Source organism: Rhipicephalus microplus, chromosome 8 (assembly GCF_043290135.1).
Source record: "Rhipicephalus microplus isolate Deutch F79 chromosome 8, USDA_Rmic, whole genome shotgun sequence".
Taxonomy (NCBI): domain Eukaryota; kingdom Metazoa; phylum Arthropoda; class Arachnida; order Ixodida; family Ixodidae; genus Rhipicephalus; species Rhipicephalus microplus.
The window spans coordinates 86856518-86878145 of NC_134707.1; the positions used below are offsets into that span (position 1 = coordinate 86856518).

General features: G+C 45.4%; 2 protein-coding genes across 5 annotated transcripts in view; both read right to left on the reverse strand.

The window, feature by feature from the left end:
* Positions 1–200: 200 nt before the first annotated feature.
* On the reverse strand, positions 201–2456 carry LOC142768645 (uncharacterized). Its single transcript, XM_075870653.1, has 3 exons — positions 2320–2456; positions 1824–2146; positions 201–418 (listed from the first exon to the last, which is right to left on the reverse strand). The coding sequence occupies exons 1-3, from the start codon at positions 2378–2380 to the stop codon at positions 290–292; spliced, it is 513 nt and encodes a 170-aa protein (XP_075726768.1). The 5' UTR covers positions 2381–2456; the 3' UTR covers positions 201–289.
* Positions 2457–11205: 8749 nt separating this feature from the next.
* The window catches only part of LOC142768646 (uncharacterized), a 102870-nt gene continuing 92447 nt past the window's right edge, over positions 11206–21628 (reverse strand). For 2 of the 4 annotated variants that reach the window (XM_075870656.1, XM_075870654.1), the window contains exons 4-5: positions 14164–14250; positions 11206–11583 (exon numbers count right to left, since the gene is read on the reverse strand). In XM_075870656.1, the coding sequence (XP_075726771.1) occupies positions 11339–11583; positions 14164–14250 (332 nt within the window). In that variant the 3' untranslated portion in view covers positions 11206–11338. Of the gene's footprint in view, positions 11584–14099; positions 14251–21628 lie in introns of all 4 variants that reach the window. The other 2 variants (XM_075870657.1, XM_075870655.1) reach the window with 2 other exon arrangements.

The following is a 21628-nucleotide window of genomic DNA, read 5'->3' on the forward strand; positions in this document are numbered from 1 at the left end:
ATTCTCTAAGGCATCTTGGCTCAGCCTGCTCAACATCAAAAACCTAAAATGCCTTTCTGCAATATACAGCTGGCGCAACTCCCCAGCACAAAGTGTGGAGAGACACGCACCTGTTTGAAAAGGCTTCCTGGAACTTTTACCTGTTCTGTCGACAATCACCATGTCTGTCACCATACCTATGAAAGTAATGAGAAAGCACTTCGCTTCATAACCTTTCTGAGGGCAGAGCTCACTCAGAGCAGTCTTCATGGTTCGTGACGTCATGATAGCGAATCGTCGGAAAACTTGTTCAAGGAAAAATGCTGTTAATTTTTTCGGAGTGCGAAGGGTCCAAGTCCCGGAGCTTCAAGACTGGCAATAGCTTCAGCTGATGCTTGGCGTCAAGTTCACAGGCCTTCTTTATGTGCTCTAGGGAGACCTGAGAAATATAGGACATAAGTATGCACTTTTACTTAAATGGTTATCAAGTTGTCACAACATAGCACGTGCGTTACTAGTTAAACGACCCCTGACCGCTAAATATTTGTTTTTAATTCCACGATTTAATTAGTGGCTTTCTGTCTAATAACCAGCTAACTGAATCTTAAATGGCCTATACTCTTTAGTGACAAAAAATTCATAAATGGGGTTTATGCAGGAGCCAGCATTTTGAAAAGCGGACTGGCTGACAACTTGTTTCAACAAGCAGACATGCCCACTTGTGGAAACATCAGCTGCAATACAGCCCCTGCTTACGAATTTTTCCTCAAAATCTTCTGTCCTCCCTTGGATGCAATCCTCGTTGGATTTCTATTGTATTATGTAATTAATGTTGGCGGCGCACAGAAAACCAGTCGTGCCGATTTTCATTATGGTGGATGCTTCTGACATAGCTGTTGGCACTGTTTTGCAACAGCTAGTTTACAATGCAGGGCAGCCTGTATCTCTATTTTTATGAATACTTGAATTACAAGAAACTCGCACTGAGCACATTCGCAAGTGTAGTTTTCAACAAATGGGAGGCAATTGGTTGACAATATTTACAAGTCACGGCAACTTCACTGATGTTTATTGTCAAATGACGACAAAACTGATTATTTTACTGGCATCTAGAACGCGTGATAGTGTTCTTTATTTGTGACTCACCACAGGGCTCAGTTTCTGTGTGAACTGTCTTCACGGCTTCGCATTGAACATGCTCATGTCGGCTTCGCAATGAATACGCGCAACGAAAGCATAGATATGGTCGCTAGCATGGACACAATTGAGCAGCAGTGCCAGAGGCGCTCTTGTCAGAATTTAGGCTTCGGTTTCTGATAGGCATATTTAGGAATGTTGCACAGCTCGATTCAACGGTACATAGTTCAATAATAAGCAAACTTGATTATCGTTAAGAATGGCACAAGAACATGTGACACAAAAATGATGAAAGCACAAGGACAGGCACCGGACTCTCAACTAATTTTTGTTAGTCAAATCACACATGTATAAAAGCACGTGGTCACAAAAAAAAACAGATAAGGCGCTCGTCCTTGTGTTTTCTTCCTTTTGTGTCTCGTATTCTTGCGCCATTCTTAACCATGAACCCATACCAACTGTCAGCGCTACTAAAATACTAAAATGATGCCGTTTACAGCACAGTGACAATAGCTGTTGCTGCTTGACCGTAGTGACTACATTAAGGTATGCGGTGTTACTTGCAAGTGAAAAACCCCTTTTCAACGTGGTATCGCCCGTTCCCTAACAAAGAAAAAACTATTGACAGCATTTGTAATCCAGTGAGCAGCTTGTGTTCACAAACCAAGTCAATGCAGTGAAAATACAAGGCAATACACTAAGCTTACCTTGGTGCTTGGAAGGTTCTCTTTTTTAACAGTGGTGTCATGTAGAATTATCTCCTGGCCTCGAATAAGGTGACCTCTGAGATTTTTCAAGAGATGAGGGGCATCAGCAAAGAAGTACAGCTGCCTTTCTTTCCCGCAAGGGTGAGAATATGAGATTTTTGGTTTCCCATACTTTGAAGCTTGTATACCACATAGTCGCCAGATGGCCATGTTGCCAGGTCCCATGTCAGTCACAACAGCGCTGACTGTTATGCCAACAGCTTCAGAATGCTTAATTACATCGAAGCAGCAGTTCTTTACTTCTCCTGCATCAAAAGATGAAGCTACCAAAGAAGAAAAGCAGAAAACGCACATCAGATAACTGTGTAAAAATGATTTTAGCAGAAGTGTGGCCTATATACACAACTTTCTAGAAAAAAAGGTTAAAGACCACTCAAATGCATGAACATAACCACCTAAAGCATAGTCAGTCAATTGATAAACCCAGTTATCCTACCTATAATGTTCCCTGTGGACGCGTCGTAATCAAGCCCTGGTGAAATCTGCATTTCGTCCATTCAAAGACATGCATGTCTCTCCTCTGGAGCCATTGTCGCCACCTTCTCCTTCAGGGATGCAAAAACTTCATGCAGGATACCTGCATATAAATGGTTGCTTAGCTTTATTTTATTTCATTTTTTATGAACTCTACAAAATCAACCTGCTCGAAGTTTAGTGGTTCAAGCTTCTCAGCGGACGTCTTAAATACTTCAGAAATGATAGTGTAGTGGTATTTAACTGGTTTGAACTTTATGTGCTTAATGTGTTTCTGCAGAAGCGTGGCGAAAACGCGAGAATGCGTGAGAATAACACCACCACCCGATGTTAACAGCGCTTGGGCTGCCCGAAATCTGCGGAGCATCGGCGTTGTCAGCGTCGTCTGCATAGAGTTGGTTTCTCCGCAGTGCGTTTCAACCACTTATAACCACGTGATGGCACACGACCAATGGCGTTGTGAAATCGTCAGGAGCCGGGTGAGCGGCGCCCGGCAAACAGTGGCGCCAGTCTGCTACCTAAAGGTAGCATATAGAGTAGCTCTACGTGGGAGTGTCCGTGAGCGCCATCTGTAGCCATGGCGCAGAGTGAACACTAGCCTGTGTGGCGCCACGTAGCACGTGAACTTATCACGAGCGGGCAGCTGACCAATAGTCCCTCGTATACAAACTAACAGCACCAAGTCTGCCAGTACGAGACACTCGTTAATGAATAAGGAAAAGAAGTGTACACCTAAGGGCTCGTTTTTTCCGTATTTTGAAACAATAATAATGATATCTAACAGATAGTAATGCCAAAGAATGTATAGGGTAAGTTATTAGAACATGTAAAGTGAATGAGAAGAAATAAAAGTGGGTGAAAAATGATTTGTCGTGAGAAGGAATGGAACCTACGACTGGTTAGGGCATCGAACGTGTTACTCGAAGGTCGTAGGTTCGATTCCTGCTCACGGCAAGCTATTTTTTACCCACCTTTCTTTCTTCTTCTTTACATAAGATTGGTTCCAATAACTGCCCCTATACATTTCTAGCTAGGCGTTATTTTTGTCTTTTTATATATATATATATATATATATATATATATATATATATATATATAAGTGTGTGTGTGTGTGTGTGTGTGTGTGTGTAAAGAAGTGTATATTTAAGGGCTCGTTTTTTCGCGTTTTTACACATAAAAAATGAGATCTAACAGAATATAATGCCAAGGAAAGTATAGGGGAAGATATTAGACCGATTTGTAAGGTAAATATGAAGAGAGGAAAGTGGGTGAAAAGATAGCTTGCCATGAGCAGGATCCGAACCTGCGACCTTCGAATGACGCGTTCGATGCTCTACCACTGAGCTACCACGGCAGCTATCCCCCCCCCCCTCCGCCACTTTATTGGGTTTATATCTGAATTTAAACAAGGGAGTGTCAGTCAGCGTCATAAGTAGCCATGGCGGCGAGTGTGGTACACTCTTTTGAGCCTGTTTGGCGTCACGTAGCACGTGAAGTTACTACGAGCAGGCAGCTGACTAACAGTCCCCCGTATGCAACCTAAAGGCACTAAGTCTGCCAGTACGAGAGTATGAAATAAGGAAAGAAGTGTATACTTAAGGGCTCGTTTTTTCGCGTTTTTACACATAATTAATGAGATCTAACAGACAATAATGCCAAGTAAAGTATAGGGGAAGATATTAGACCGAATTGTAAGGTAAACATGAAGAAAGAAAAGTGGGTGGAAAGATAACTTGCCATGGGATCCTGCCCAAGGCGTTATCGAAGAGGAACGCGGGATACGTGGACTATTTTTGCTGCCCTGTAGCGGCGGTTCGTCGGAAGAAGAACGGGTGCCACGCGATAATTAACAGAATATGTTTGCTCCAGGACAGTGTAGGGGCCAATAAAACGTAATCTGGGAGTGCGAATGGGTGTAAGAAGGAGGACTTCGTCACCAGGGCTGAAGGACACGGCACGATGAGAGGCATCATATTCAAGCTTGTGATCCTGTTGCTTGGCTTCAATGTTGACGTGAGCCAGCTGGCGGCAATGAAGTAGACGAGACACGTATTCTTCACTGTAAGATGAACATGGCTTGACAGGCGCATAGAAGAACGAAACATCGAGGAAAGAAGAGAGGAAGCGACCGTGGACGAGTTAGAATGGCGAATAACCTACGGCGAGTTTGCTCTACGATCTTCCGTCCTCTCCCAGCCTTATCTGCCTCCTGGAGCTCCGCTCAGGTCATCGTTTGTGCCAGGTGTCCGGTAACATGCCTCAGGACGAGCCAACCGGCGCTTCTGTGTCTACCTCCCCGGCCCCGGCTACAACGGCCTATCCATTGTGGATTATCACCGCGCACCAGCGTGAGCCGCCCACGTTCGCCGGACTTCGAGGTGAAGATGTGGATGATTGGTTAGACCAGTTCAATCGAGCGAGTTCCACTAACAACTGGGATGATCCTACCAAGCTTCGCCGTGTTTCTTTCTATCTGACAGGCGTAGCGAAAACATGGTTTTTCAATCATGAAACGGACATTATGGACTGGACAAGTTTCAAGCAACAGCTTCGCCAAATTTTCGGCACCCCGGTGGTTCGTTCAGCTCTCGCGAAAAAGACACTGGATGCTCGCAAGCAACAATGTGGTGAGTCTTACACATCGTACATAGAGGAAGTACTTGCTCTCTGTCACCGTTTCAACACGTCCATGTCTGAATCAGAGAGAGTTCGTCATCTATTGAAAGGGATCGGCACGGTCGCGGTGAACAGCACGTGATAAGAAACGTAAGTGGACGTACACGGACAGTTGGTTTCGTTCTCAGTGTTGACAGTGGTTCTTCCTCTTTTTTACTTTCTTTCTTTTCTTCATTTTTTTTAGTTTCCTCTCACTTTCGCAAACATGTTTCAAGGCGAGAGGGACGCGGCAGCAACGAAGTTTGGAAATCCATGTCAGTATAACTCATCCCCTGATGAAGGAAGGACCCCTCCCGAAACTGTTGAGAAATAAATATATTTATCCTTGTTGACAACGCTCCCGTTGTGCCATATTCCATACCTTCACGAAGACTAACTGATAGATAGATATGTGGGGTTTAACGTCCCAAAACCACCATATGATTATGAGAGACGCCGTAGTGGAGGGCTCCGGAAATTTAGACCACCTGGGGTTCTTTAACGTGCACCCAAATCTGAGCACACGGGCCTACAACATTTCCGCCTCCATCGGAAATGCAGCCGCCGCAGCCGGGATTTGAACCCGCACCCTGCGGGTCAGCAGCCGAGACGAAGACTAACTGGCCCATTGAATTATTACTCCCACTATATATATATATATATATATATATATATATATATATATATATATATATTGCTGAGCTTGGGATTTCAGAGCTCATAAAAATTCAACTACAATTACGTTAACTATATGTGTTTTATTATAAGGTTGCCTAATTAAAGCTCATCATAATCCAATTGCTTTGATGATGCTATGACCTACCAAGCCTAATCATATTTTTACATTTACCTTGGTGTTTGCTTGATTTGATTAGGTGTGCATATTTAGCCTAATTATGCCTTGTGAAATTTTAGTATAGATAGTACTTCAGTTGAACTTCAGAATAATATTCCCTCACAATTAGTATTCACTGCACTTAGCTGTAATTAGACCTAAATTATTCTAATTAGTATGAAGCCGGTATGGCCTTGACTTCTGTGGGCTCATGAGAAAGTCGACCAAGATCATTTGGCCTCGATATGGTTTGCCTTGTTAGGCTAATTTTTCACGGCTAGGTTCAAGTTGAGCATGAACAACTTTGCCTAATTAGATTTGGCTATACTTATTTCGACTCTTCTGGGCACATCTAAGCCTAACTTCCCTTAACATGAAACGCTGACCTATTTAGGTCATAAAGTGCTCGACTACATTTGATTAATTTCAGCTGCCTTAACCTTGACCGAACTAAGGTCATTTAGGGGCAACTAGGATTAGCCCAACAAAGGCAAGCTATTCTGAGAAAATTTAATTTCGTGCGTTTGACTTCGTCAGGTTGTGCGATGCTCGATATGCTTACTTATCCTAGTCAACCGATGTCAATAACAACGTGAGCCGGCGCTTGAACCGGTCCCGTCACAGCCGCTACGTAAAAAATGGTACAGATTCGATGGAGCAAAGAAAGCGACACCCAGTTGTCGTTTTGGCTGCGAGTGCCGTAACCGCGTCAAACAGAGTCACATGAAAAGCCAAGTGATAAGACGGGACGCCAATGCACGCTCGCAGCAGGTGTCTCGTCGTGTCTCGCCGCTAGCTGACGCGTCGATTCATTCTATCACGTGATCCCAAGGTCTGCACGCTTTTCGTTGCACTTGTACATATCATCCGACCACTCTAATTGTGACTTAGAACTCCCTTTCGTCACGCATATACGTACAATACAGCCACGAAACTACTGGGTTTTCCCTTCTTTTTCTACTGTACGCAAGTGAGCGCTTTTCCACGCTTGACACGATACTTGGATACCGCCCGGATGCTTGTGAATACCGCCTAGCCTCCGAGCTTGCTCAGTGTGCCAAAGCGTGCCGCCAATTAGCACGTTAATTTACATCTATCGCACAAGATCTCCAAAAAGAACGGCTTAAACAAGATGAGCCTGCTCACACCTTCCCCGTAGATATATATATATATATATATATATATATATATATATATATATATATATATATATATATATATATATATATATATATATATATATATATATATATATATATATATATATATATATATATATATAAGGCTTTCTGTGCAGTCGCCTGGCCTCTCCCGTAAGTTTGTACCCAAGTACAATGTTCCGTACATCTTCGTTCAATGCACATCGCCGGTCAACTACTCGTCGAACTAATGAAAGCTCCCGATAAGAGATGATGCCGTAGTCGTCAGATAGTGTACAAGAGCCGCTTAAAACATTGCCATGACCTTCTTGTGCTTGGGTGACCATGAGTCTCCAGGATGGTTCTTCTTCACCACCGGGACAAGTATAGTGGGGAAGAAAAACAGTACCTAGTAGAGGCAAATAGAAGGCGACTATTGCGAAAGGCTGAGAGAGCGTGTGACAGCGACTGACACCCCTGACACCAGCGAAGTCTTCCGCTTTGCCCGCTGGCTTTTTTAAGGATGAACCTACTCTTTATAGGGAAGGTGATGAGTACTCGGTATGCGATATATGGAAAGCACTTACCGAGGAAGTAAAGTTAGCTTATTAAAGTACGTTTCTCATAAAAAATATTCAAGCGTAAAAAAGTAGAAATTAATAAACAAACACATCCACGCCACCGGAACACGTGGAGCGCTCGCAACTGCAACACGTAACTTGAAAGAGAACCTTCCCGCACTTTTGAAGGCAGATGTGAATGCAGGCACGACTTTTGGCAGTCGTTTATTCTCTCGAATTCACGTCTGCTGGCGGGAAATCACTCCAAATTACAGTCGCTCATAGACCATTCGTAAGTGGCGACATATAGGCCTCTCGAGAAAAACTAACGCAATTGCCTTGATGGAGCTCATGCAAGATTTTTGTTCATAGAGCCTGCACAGCTTACGCATGGCATCCTGATTTGCCGGCCCATTTTTTACCAATGACTGCAGCGTTTAGGCTTCGGCTTCCGTTTGTGCATTGTAGAGCAATCTTTGTAAACGAGGTGCTGCACGTCTTTGCTTGCGAAGCCTGCTGCGTCAATAAGTTTTGTTGTTTGGTGAGTTAGGCCTTTAACAAACGACATGTTATTTCATTGAAACGAACAAACCATTAGGAGCAATGACCTTTGATGAAAAGAAAGTTTTTAGCAGCTGCAGTGTAAGTGCGTCGTAATGGCTTAAAATTTAAACAAAACAATTAGTAGACTGGGAGCACAAGCAAAAAGGGGATCCATGATACTGCTAAACAAAATTGTCATGTGCTAAAACTAGTGCCACTTGAACTTTATTACAAAAAAAACATGTCCACTTTCAAAAAAGTCAACATACGCTAAAGTTAGTGTCACAACCGTCCGGAATTCTCGCTAGCACTCCTCTTCGTAGAAGGAATGGCGCCATTGTGTTGGGAGATAAACTTTCCGCAACTGACTCTGCGGAAACGGCGTCCTCAATGCTTTTCCACAGCTGCAGAAAAAGGAAAAAGTTGAGAAGGGCGGGAGGAGGGATGCTTACGCTCTTCCAGAACTTTTTTCCGTCGGAAATTTACTTTAAACCAGGGTACAGAATCATCGTTGGTTTTGCGAGCCTCCCGTGGGCAGCTAGCGTGTAGTATTTCGCGAAAAGAATCAAATTGGCTGCAACACCTCGCGTCCTAGTCGTCTACCTAAGCTGGCAATGCCATCAGGGCACCGTGATCACTCTCCGATGATCACTGCAAGCTCGCATGGTCTAATAGATTTTTTAGTGATGACTTTATGTGTTAGTTTTATACCCAGCTCTAACTAGTATAATGAACCAGAAATACCGCAGCTTCCTGTACTCTGCGTCGTATACAAGAAGCTCAGAGGTACACCACGAGCTAAAAACGAATTTTGACCACAAGATCGCGCCTATTAGAAGCTGGTAAAAATACTCCTGCAACAAACGGCCCAAGGTTGACGCTTGAATGACGTTGGGAGCACAGCATGCGGTCTACGTTTGAAACGCAGCCAATTGGGCTCTCTAAAGCCATCTACTCTCTGTCTCTCCTGGCGTCTGTGACTGAAACGCTCCTATAGAAGAATAAAGCAACAATTCCAGCGAATGGTCCAAGAGCCGGTGAACTTAGTGGCTGAAGGTCTAAATTTCTACATGAGGCACGCAAATTGAGCCACAATGTTTTATAAATGTGACGTGTAGGTGTAATGTGTCTATCGTATTTTCTGCTCCCAACAGGTTGGAATGGAATGAAAAACTTTATTTCTCCCAACAGGATTGTCCAATTTTTTGTCCACATCATGAGCAGCCATTTTAAAAAGGGTCATATAAAAAACGTGAAGCCGTATTCGTGATGCACCAAAAGGGTGTTGCATGAGATCTCCTGTGCTGCGACAAGCGCTATATAGAGCGAACTGGCCGTTACGTCAGTGACAATAAGAGAGCACACTGATAATTCGAACAATGACGTGAATGTGCATCTTTCTCTGGATCGCAAGTCCGGCGCATGAGCTTCAAGGTTAAGCTATGTTAAGTTACTTGATACGAGTAAAGAAAGAACGGAATGCGAGCTTTACGATGGGTTTTATCAAAGAAAGAAGGTAGTGATCGTGAATGTCATCTGCCTGTTCACCAGTTTGACTCCTAGCATGCCTTTTTTCAGTGATACAGTTTGTATGTTGCCCCTGATGTAGTGGGGGTCTGCCCATAAGACCGGAGCCAGCCAAAGTCCCGGGAGACGTCGAGGAGAGGAGCCGGTGCGGTTGACAGAAGCATTTATTTGCATTATATACAGGTTCAAGGTAGCGTGATGCTACGATGTTTTTGGTAGCATGCCTCGAGCGTTTCTGCGCTCGTGTTTTTAAAGTCCACGTCTACGCAGGATCCCTTGCTGGGGAAACAATGAAACCCAGGATGGTCCAATCAAATTGTCCTCTCCACCTCTGCCCTCAAAATCGGATGGTGAAACACCGCCTCCTGCTCAACCCAGAGAAATAGGGAAGAGGCACGCCCAGTTCGTACCATGATAAGGGAGAAAACACTGCTTAAACACTGCACCAAGCGCACGACACAGCACACACAGCACAGCGCAAAGATGTTGGGTTCTGTGTAGAAATCAAGTCCTTAATTCATTGCAGTAAGGAGTCAACAGCGCCAGGCAAGCCGTGGTTTGTAGAAACGGTGGCAATCGCGGTACCACAGTGAACGTGAAAACGCACTCGAACATGGACCTCAGTCGCTTGGGTTATTGTCATGGCACTTCGACGAACAAAGATACCACCCTCTTTAGGCCGCTTTGACTGTAAACAGCCCTTCATAGGCTGTCAGTCGGGTGGGTAAGTTCGAAGGGTTCTACGAGAGGCACCTGCGCCGCCAAATGCCAAGTAGGGTTAACGTGGCGTTGTCGCTTTTGATTCATCTCTGGGAGCGCTGTGCAGCAATCGTCTCACGTCTAAGCAGCGCTATGCCAGGAAGACCGATCATAACAGCCCTTTCTAGCAGCCCTGTAGCCCACCGGACGTGACGCGCGCCTTCGTTTGGAACAGTATATATTCTGTAGTGCTAAGTGGTTACTGTACATACGCGGCCCCTCTTTTTTTGTCGGCATCATTAACACTTCAACCATTTTTTTCCTTATCGCCTGCGTAACTAGTATTCCAGAGCGCACTAGCTCAGGCCAACCTCTCAGCCTTCTGACCAAAACCCACTCTCTCTACCCTATCGTTTATCAATGTTTCTCCTGCGTTCCAGGTGCTTTCAAGGCCTTGAGATGGTTCTTAAACAAGCAGGTCGCGTCCACACGTGGTGACGACAACGGCTCCGCAACGGCTGCAAGGGCTTGACCAACTTCGTCTGGGCAGAGAGCTTGAACCACAGGCGGTACAACTAAAGTATTTCCCGGTGTACTGAAGTTGAAAGTAGCGCCTGTGATGTGTGTTTCTGTACTTATGGTGTACCTTTGTGCCACACCACGAGTATTAGCAGTATAATGCGACTGTTCTAAACGAAAGCAAATAAAAAAATTTTCTACATTCGCGAGGCTATGATAATTGAGAACGAGTGGCTAATATACACAGTGAGTAAACCAAAGACATTAGAAACCTAGCCCATGTCACCATCACAGCCTGGCCACTGCAATCATTTGCCATATGTGGAGATTACCACGTTTCGTGATCGTGAAAATGTTAGACATTTGCAATATCCACTTCAAAAATTGTTTATTTTTTGCATTTTCAAGCTTGATAATAACAATGCCTTGCTGCCCTCGTTTTCTTGTTTTTGTTTTAGTCAACTCACTCTGCACTTGTGACAAATGATCGAAATACACAAGGTGTCACAAATCAGATCTTTCTATCGGAATTGTACACGAGCTGGGAGTATAAGAGTACGCTCTATTTCGCTGCTGGCAACATTGATTGAAATAGGGCTCGCAAAATTTCTGCAATGCGTTCTCATTGTCATTTCTAGACCACATCATGCAGTGAAACTTCTCAGGTGTTTGATCGGCTGGTGCCGCACTGCCGGCATCTTCTTGAACAGATCCATCGTTAGCACTGAGTTTAGACCCTGTTTCCGCTTCTGCAAAAGACAACAAAGAGATGACAAAATGCTTAGTTGAAAAAAGAATACTTTACCTCCATTTTCCAAAAAGTTAGAGGGAGATAGACACAATTCCGCACGAGGATATACGGGAATATATCTGCCACGGAATAGTTTTCTGCTGGCAGCATTCTTCGCAAGCGCACATAATCGCTGCATGGCTATAGTTTTTGGTTACTGAATAAGTGAGTAGCCACGTTATGCCATTGGAAAGTTCGCATCAAATATTCATGTTGTGTGATGCACCAGCATTTTTAGATTTTGCCCAGCACCTCCACCTCTTGTCACAACACGATTATGCCGATGTTTTCATTCAGAAACTGCAAGATTGCGCCGACGACAAAAACGAACGACGCGAAGACTGACGATGGTAATTTACAGATTAGAAGGATGAAGTCCGATAAATTCTTACAATGTTTTACAATGTTTTGTTTATAAGTTTTTCATTCCTTTTACTCTCATAACGAGGAAGGATGGTCTTAGCTTCTAAATAAATTATCATCCCTCTACTATAAAAAATATTAACATATTGCATCAAAGCTGTTTATAATTGGCTTATAATATATGTTATTTTAGGTGAACAGGCTCCCTTGAGCAGCCAGTGTGTGCACGGGAGTCGCTCTTTGTGCTAAATGAGTGTTTAAAAAACCTCCAACGCGCGTGTGAGTACTGATGCAGCTTTTTTATTCCAGAGATGCACTTAAAATTTTCACATCTGTATTTTCTTATTAGCTGGAGGTAGGTAAATATTCCTCGATTGTAAGTTGTAAATAATAAATTGGGCGCAGCCATAAAGACACACTTTTATAGCGACTGCAACAACACTTGCGATAGATGCATTTATGTGTTGTGTTCCTACTGCTGATTCTTCAACAGCGCAAAGCAAAAAGTTGCAACAGTTGGCATCCAAAGTAAGAGGTCATGGTACTAGCGAACGAGGAGATTGATTACTTGATACGAAATAGTACTACAAGCACTCCAATCTGTTTTAGAGTTTCTACTTCAATGTTTTATGTAACGCGCTTAGTTGTATCAACAGTATTTTGGAATACCGGAAAGATCAAGCTTCACGCCAAAAAGCGACGAAGGTCCTCCTGAAGTTTCAGCGATCTAGCCGCCTCGTCGAACGTTTGTGACGTTTTAGTGTGTTTGTGTGCTTTCGCTTCCGTCCCGCTCTTTTTCTCTCATTTCTTTTGTTTTGCTTTTCTGTCTCTCTTTTTCTCTTACCTCAGTGTAGGGTAGCAAACCAGACACTTGCTTTCTGGTTAACCTCTCTGCCTTTCTTCATGTCATATAAATATAAATAAATATATATATATATATATATATATATATATATATATATATATATATATATATATATATATATATATATATATATATATATATATATATATATATATATATATATATATATATATATATATATATATATATATAAAATAGGGAAAGAAGTGTATACCTAAGGGCTCGTTTTTCCGTGTTTTGACACAATAATAATAAGATCCAACAGACAGTACTGCCAAGGAATGTACAGGGGTAGTTATTAGAACAAATGGAATGTAAATAAGAAGAAACAAAAGTGGATGAAAAATAACCAGCCGATTCCTGCTCACGGCTGGTCCACTTTTCTTTCTTCCTATTTACAATCAATTGGTTCTAATAACTTCCCCTGTACATTCTTTGGCATTACTGTCTGTTGGTTCTCATTATATATATATAAATATATATATATATATATATATATATATATATATATATATATATATATATATATATATATATATATATATATATATATATATATATATATATATATATATATATATATATTAGTTATAATCCAACGCGTAAGCCCGTCATTCTTCTCGCCCTGTCTCGTATTTCGCAAGTAGCATGGCCCATTCAACAGCTTCTCGTTGAGCATGAGCTCTTATTGTACGTTTGCATCTACATACGCTCCCTGTCACTACTGCAAACCAAAACGTCTTAGCAAAGGCAGCTTGGTATAGCCTCACTGACACGTGATGTTCCACCCCGCCGCGGTGGTCTAGTTGCTAGGGTACTCGGCTGCTGATTCGCAGGTCACTGAATTGAATCCCGGCTGCGGCAGCTGCATTTCAGATGGGAGGTGGAAATGTTGTAGGCCCGTGTGCTCAGATTTGGGCGCACGTTAAAGATCCCCAGGGGGTTGACATTTCCGGAGCCCTCCACTACGGCGTCTCTCATAATCATATTGTGGTTTTGGGACGTCAAACCACACATATCAATCAATCAAATCAATCAACACGTGATGTACCAACGTTGGCTTAACAGTATTGTGCACTTGACTCAATGTAAGTGCTTTAAAAGAAAAAGGTAAACTTCGCAATAAAGCTTGCAATGCAATTCTATTTCTTATGTCATTGTTATTGCTTTACGCACTGCAGTAAACAGTGTATATAAAAAGCTTTATATATTCAAAATACAGATAAAGTGAATTGCCATGACTTTACCAGTGTACTTTCCAAGTGTACTTTCCAAGTGTGTCATTCAGACTACACCTCAAAAGTTTCTCACCAGCCCAGTGAACTTTAAAGTCTTGGACCATCATTACACCACAATCTTGCGAGGCGTAGAGGAAAGTGTACAGCCCGGATGGTGCTCCTAAATATAGCCAAGAAATAAAATTCAGGCCATTGTTATTGAGAAAAAGACACTGTTGTATGAGTTGGTAAAATTTAACAAGAAAACAAGGGTGAAAACTAGTGGGATATCCCACAGAGGAGGCCGCAGTACAAGTGTGTACATATTTGAAAAATTACTACGAAAACAGTAATATTTCGCCTGTGAGCACTGCGGTCCAGAAAAGCGTGGTCTAAAAGAACAGGCTGTAGAGCAAGTGACACAGAACACGTGGTCCGCGACGGCCTGGCGCTCCGTGGTCAGGTTTGTAGAAACATGGCAATGTTCGGGAGCGCCAGCTTGTACGAGCACCTGTTCCTCTTGCTCAATGTGAATAAGTTCGGTCGACCATGAATACCTGCGATCTACCGAGACGATCATCTCCTCATGAGGACTTAAAGCGAACTTCCTTCTCTTGCCGCATACGGGCCAAGGAGGATTAAAGCAAAATTGCTGGAGTGGAAGCTCCCGCAATGCCTTGCCAGCAGAAGTGAAGCCGCCTTTTGCCACTGCCAAGATGGCGGAAACATGTTCTTTTCTGATAGTAGCCACTTAAAGATCAAGTGGCTTTGATATTTTATGTAAATGCTACGTTAGTTCTATATTAAAAGACATTTGTTTCCGGTGAAATAACACGCAGAAACGAGTATGGATAACTGAATCTTCAAAGAACTTTGCCTTCAATTACAGGCTCACTAAGGAAAACTAGTAACTGTAAGAAGTACTTGGAGCACTATGTGACCCAAAAAGGTTCCCACATTAACTCGATGGGCGTGTGAGGGAAACGCTTCGTTTTTAATCGCTGAACGGTGATACTTTATCATGCCCATAGTAAGATGGCCGCCACAACCGCCATCTTGCCAGAGGAACGGCTTCTCTTGTGCGCAATCATTTCCACTCCAGCAATTTTTTTAATCCTCCTTGATACGGGCCAGGCACCGATTCTGTGTATTTAAAACTTTATTCAACATTTTGTGCTTCACAAAATAACGCCATGACTTTTCTGGCTTTCCTAATAAACTTTCATGCGATTCCAAGATGTACCTGCAATACTTTCTGAGATATTAGATTAATAACGCTTTATTTGAGTAGGATGCCCATACGTAACCGGTCTGAAGCATTTTTTCGTGAAGCACTGAATGTTTTCACCGTGTGTCGAAAAATAGCCGCTCAATAAAGCTATTTAGAACTGGTGTCCCCATATATCAGTGGTTCTGAAAATGAACGCGAGAGCGACCGCAGCTTTAGCCTAAATGAACAAGGTCACAGCTTCAGTTTTTCCCGGCGGCAAGCTGTCTTCACTTTTATACTTCATTTCTTCACATTCAAGTCATAACTACTACAATGCAGTGAAACACTTAAAATATTATTTCCTTAATATATCTAAATGTTCTTTTAATATAAATAATGTCCTGCCTCTCTATATGTTCATTTTACAATTATGTTAAATTCGCTTTCGAAAAGACGCATGTGAGTTATGAAATGAGCCATCATTCAAAATGATATCCAAGCCAGCATTTTGTTCAAGGCATACTATCCCACATCTCCCCCTCTCACACCTTCATCCTTGTTTCGGCTCTTACGGTACCAAACTTCGTGATTGCGCCACTGTCTGCGGTATGTTTGTACCCCTTTCTGTAGAGGAATGTGATAAAAGCCATCAATAAGCTCCTGAAATTTCTGCCGCAGTAGATTTTCTACAACCTACGTTCCACCAGTGCCAAGAGAAACATCCTGAATGCAGCCCCACCGCGGTGGTCTAGTGGCTAAGATACTGGGCTGCTGACCCGCACGTTGCGGGATCAAATCCCGGCTGCGGCGGCTGCATTTCCGATGGAGGCGGAAATGTGGGCCCGTGCGCTCAGATTTGGGTGCACGTTAAAGAGCCCCAGGTGGTCGAAATTCCCGTAGCCCTAAACTACAGCGTCTCTCATAGTTATATGGTTGTTTTTGGGCGTTAAACCCCACATACCAACCAACATCCTGAATGCGCTTCAAGTTAACCCGACAGAAATCAATACCAGATACTGCAGCGTTGCTCGAAAACAAAGAGAGTGCTTGACCGTGGCACCCATACCTCGGAATGTCCATCCTGCATAAAATATAGGCAGACGACAGGCTAGGACTAAAGCCTTCCTGGAGCGTGTCCATGCACATGCCCAGAGTTTCTGTTCAGTTCACGTTGCATGATAGCCATACGGGAAAGCATTCGTTGAAGTCACTGTTGATCAAGATGACATTTCATTCCTCGATGGTCCGGACCCTAACGATCCGAGGTTGCCGAACAGGTCGCAATAGCCTTGGTGTTGCTAGACGACGGGAGCACAGCAATATACAATGGCTCGAGGTCAGCAGTCCGAGCATTCGGCAGGAGCACCACCGAGTAATTAGCTTTGCGGGTCATTGAGGTTTAACAGCGGAAAAAATACATGGCGGACAGGAAAAGGGCGGGAACTATGTGGTTCTTAAAGGAGAACAAAAGATAAAAGTGAGCCCCGTAACTGTCTGCGATAGAGTGCGACCACTCAAAAGTAGCTCACGAGAGATGGGAGTAAGGAGAAATTAAAAGGATTGGAATAAAGGTATAGAGACAGAGAAGGGTAAGGAGAGAGCGTGGCGCAGGGACAGCGCCACACAGAAGCAAGGAGAAGATAGGAAAGAGGAACACAGTCGCGGGAGTTCGAGGACGGGGCACCACTCAGCAAAAGCTTTTGTCGGCGGCAGGAGATGGCGTAGGGCGAGCCAGTAGGTCAAAGCTGCACTGTCGTCGGAGACCGTGAGGGCACAACTACTCGGCACGAAATCCGGAGAGCAAGTCCGCAGACGGGACTGAGGAATAAGTACAGCAACATACAATCGCCTGGTTCCCAGCTCCCATGGGACAGATCGAGGGCGCTCCGTTGAACCTCAATCAGACAGGCCACGGAGCTGCCCGAGGAGTCCTCGGCCGCGCAGCTACAGAACCACGTGGCGATGAGGTTCTGGTCAGGAAAAAAACACCCAGCGACGTACAATTAACTTACTAATGCCTTTTATATGATGAGGCGGAAGTATCCGCCACCGCACAGTAAACTGTACAGACCTCAGACATTGGCGCTCAGACACTTGCAAGTCTGGGCATATCCCATTCTCGCATTTTTTCAGAAAATTTATCCAGAAGTTTAGACTACAAACACATGCATGCTTTGCTCAGACTGTGCCAGCTTAGAGAGCAGGCCCTGGTAGCGTCCTGCGATGCGTGTAGAAAACGTTACATCCTCAATGTGGGATGCTGCGCTACGCAGAACGGAGTTAAAGACGCAATTATAGGCAGTTCAACGGGCGCACGACGTGGCGGAGAGGTTCGGCCTGGCAGTCCCGACATTGAAGCAGCCCTTCTACGGCTATTGTATGCCCCGACAAACCTAATTAAAGTATTTTTATGCTCTATTGACGCAAGTTAGGCTGGAAAGGAAAGTAGCCAGCCTCTGAGGAGGACAACGAAGTAGTTCTGTGGGCACGGGCTCTGGTGTTCGCGCTTCTTTTTGCCTTTGGTTACGCAAGTAAACGCCCTGTTTTTCGCCTGCGTGCCTGTGTGTTTGTGACATTTTCTGGTAGAAGTGCGGAGTACGGTAGATGATACGGTCCCCTGAGAGCACCCATGACGCAAGTCCGTCGAGTAGCTCAGCCGAGCTTACCCCTGTGCATGTACGTTCCAGCCGTCGTCTCCAGGAACTCGAGCCACAGCACGGTTTGCTGTCTGAACGTCAGAGGACTATGAATCAAACACCGTCTATTGTCACCGCGCCAGCGCCAGCGCACCTGGTTGTCAACCAGCCGAAGACGCTGAATACATTTCACGGAGCTGCATTTGAAGATGCCGACGACTGGCTCGAGCATTTCGACCGGGTCGCAGTCATCAACGATTGGACCCCAGAGCGTAAGCTACGGTATGTGTACTGCTTCCTGGAGGACTCCGCGAAAACGTGGTTTGAGAACCATGAAGCAACGCTTACGTCATGGGATGAGTTTCACCGGCAGTTCCTCAAGGCCTTTGCCCGAGAGGACAGGAAAGAGACAGCGGAGCGTGCTATAGAGGCAAAGGTTCAAGGCCCTAAAGAAAGGGGGACGATACACATAGACGACATGGATCGGCTTTTAAGGCATGAGGAGCCCTCTATGGCCGAATCTAAGAAAGTTCGACACATAATTCATGGTGTAAAAAAGAAATTTTTGCCGGCCTGATTCGAAACCCGCCTGCGACACTTGCGGAGTTCCATCAGGAAGCCACTGCCATGGAGAGGGCCCTTCAACAGCGTGCCAGGCAGATAACCGTGGAGTATATCCAAGTGAGGTCACTTCTGTCACTCTCGCCAATGATACCAGTGCGTTGCGAAAGCTCATTAGAGCTCTCATCAAAGAAGAGCTTCAAAAGATGCACGTGACTGCTTCGCCTGTAGAGCAGCTCCCCATTGCGGAGATGGTACGCGCCGAGCTACGGCAAGCCGTTCACGCTCCCCAACAGTCCGAGGCGCCACAACAGAGGCACTGCGTGGGGATGAGCTACGCGGAAGCAGTGCGACGCCCTCCATCGTGCAGTTCACTCAGCGAGGTTTACGCCAATGAGCGACACGCTCAGCAAATGGAGGTAGGCTTCCGTCCTCGCAGCCCATCGTTTATCGCTGAAGCAAGACCGAGAAAGAGTGACATCTGGTGTACACTCGACCACAGGCTCTTTGTTCCCACTGTGGGGAAGGCAGACACGTCTACCGAACATGTGCATACCGTTGTGTGGGTCTCCATGGATTTTCGCCTAATGGCCCTCGTCCGCGACCTGGTGAGCGACCACTGAAAATAGAGTTTCATCTCGAATCGTCGCCATATCGAACATCGGTCGCAAGAGCTTCGCTCATCGTCGCCTCCTCACTACAGGTCAACGAGCCCAGTCTATTCACGCGGCGCTCCGAGACGCCGTTACACCAGTCTGTTAAAGAGCCCCAGGTGGTCGAAATTCCCGTAGCCCTAAACTACAGCGTCTCTCATAGTTATATGGTTGCTTTTGGGCGTTAAACTCCACATAGCAGCCAACATCCTGAATGCGCTTCAAGTTAACCCGACAGAAATCAATACCAGATACTGCAGCGTTGCTCGAAAACAAAGAGGGCGCTTTACCGTGGCACCCATACCTCGGAATGCCCATCCTGCATAAAATATTCTTACAAGAAAACGTATATTTATAGATATTTACAACGATTACACGCGATGACAATGCCTGGCGCAATGGCGGGCTGGAACCAGTCTCTATCCACTTCGTAGTCTTTTCTTTCAGCCAGGGACCCTCTACCGCTTTATGCCCCAATCCCACCACTGCCTTGTGGCACTACCCCGCGGCGTTAAAGCGCTGACCCGGCGCTTGTCACGAAAGGGGAGTGTTGGGTGACACATAAGGCTTCAGTCTGACGACGTGCACAACAGTGGATGGTGGTGGCATTGAGTGCGCTTCGTCGACGACTCGCTGTATCTCGTAGGTGAGGTTGGTGATCTTGCGAAGGACTTTGTATGGTCCGTCATAGCGAAATAAAAGTTTTTCTGAGAGGCCGATGTGACGACATGGGGTCCACAAGCGTACGAGAGAACCTGGTGCATACGAAACTTGGCGGTGGTGACGATCGTATCGATCTTTATGAGAGGCTTGAGAAAGCATGAGTCGTTCTCTGGCAATCTGTCGTGCTGCGTCGGCTCGCTCTATGGCATCGCGGACGTATGTGACAGGGGAGCTTGAACCAGCGGGAAGGAGTGTATCAAGAGGCAGAGAGGGTTCCCGTCCATAAAGAAGGTAGAACGGGGAATAGCCTGCGGTGTCATGTCTGGAGGAGTTGTAAGCGAAGGTGACGTAGGGTAACGTTGCGTCCCAGTCACGGTGGTCTGGAGAAATATACATTGACAACATGTCCGTGATAGTGCGATTCAGGCGCTCTGTAAGTCCATTAGTTTGTGGATGGTATGCCATTGTGAACTTGTGGTTCGTGGAACAGGAACGTACGATATCCTGGACGACGCGAGATAAAAAGTATCGGCCTTGATCAGTAACGAGCTGTCGAGGAGCGCCGTGATGCAATATGATGTCATGTAGCAGAAAGTCGGCGACATCGGTAGCGCAGCTGGTTGGAAGAGCGCGGGTGATCGCGTAGCGTGTCGCGTAGTCGGTCGCCACGGCAACCCATTTGTTCCCGGATGCAGAAGTGGGAAATGGCCCGAGAAGTTCGAGCCCTACGCGGTAGAATGGTTCAGCAGGGATCTCAATAGGGTTAAGAAGGCCAGCTGGAAGCGATGTTGGTCGTTTTCGACATTGACAAAGGTCGCAGCTGGCGACATACTTTTGCACAGAGCGATATAGGCGTGGCCAGAAAAAACGGCGCCGGACGCGATCATAAGTGCGGGTGACTCCCAGGTGACCAGCGGCAGGTTCATCGTGAAGCTGTCGGAGAACATCTACACGCAAATGGGAAGGCACGACGAGAAGGCGGTCAGGACCATTAGGGCGCATGTTGTGGCGGTAGAGAACTCCTTCATGAAGGAAATACAAGTTCAGAGAAGTGGGTGGAGTAGCGGAACTCAGGCTTTCTATGATGGGAAGTGAATCCAGGTCGCGGCGTTGCTCAGAAGCGATATCAAGAAAGTCTGATATTGATAAGACGCAAGCCTCCGTAGCTCTCTCTGTGGCATCTGGTGGATCTACTGGATACCGTGACAGGCAGTCGGCGTCTTGATGGAGGTGACCAGATTTATAGACGACCGAGAAGGTGTATTCTTGGAGGCGTAGAGACCAACGACCGAGACGTCCCGTGGGATCCTTTAGCGAGGAAAGCCAGCAGAGTGCATGATGATCAGTTACAACAGTAAAAGTGCGGCCGAAGAGGTACGGGCGAAATTTAGCGACAGCCCAAACAAGAGCGAGACACTCTCTTTCGGTGATGGAATAGTTCCTCTCGGCAGGGGATAATAGGCGGCTGGCGTAGGCGATGACACAGTCACGTCCATGCTGACGCTGAGCTAAAACAGCACCAATTCCGTGGCCACTCGCGTCCGTACGAACTTCTGTCGGGGCAGTCTGATCGAAGTGGGCTAATATTGGCGTAGTCGTGAGGGCTGCAATGAGCGCCGAAAATGCAGCACTCTGAGGCGAGTTCCAAGTAAATGGGATGTCTTTTTTAAGAAGCTCGGTGAGAGGCCGCGCAATATCGGCGAAATTTTGGATGAAGCGGCGGAAATAGGAGCACAAACCAAGGAAGCTCCGGACATCCTTGTGAGAAGAGGGCACGGGAAATTGAGTCAATGCGCGAATTTTGTCCGGCTCGGGCTGTACCCCAGATGCGGTAAC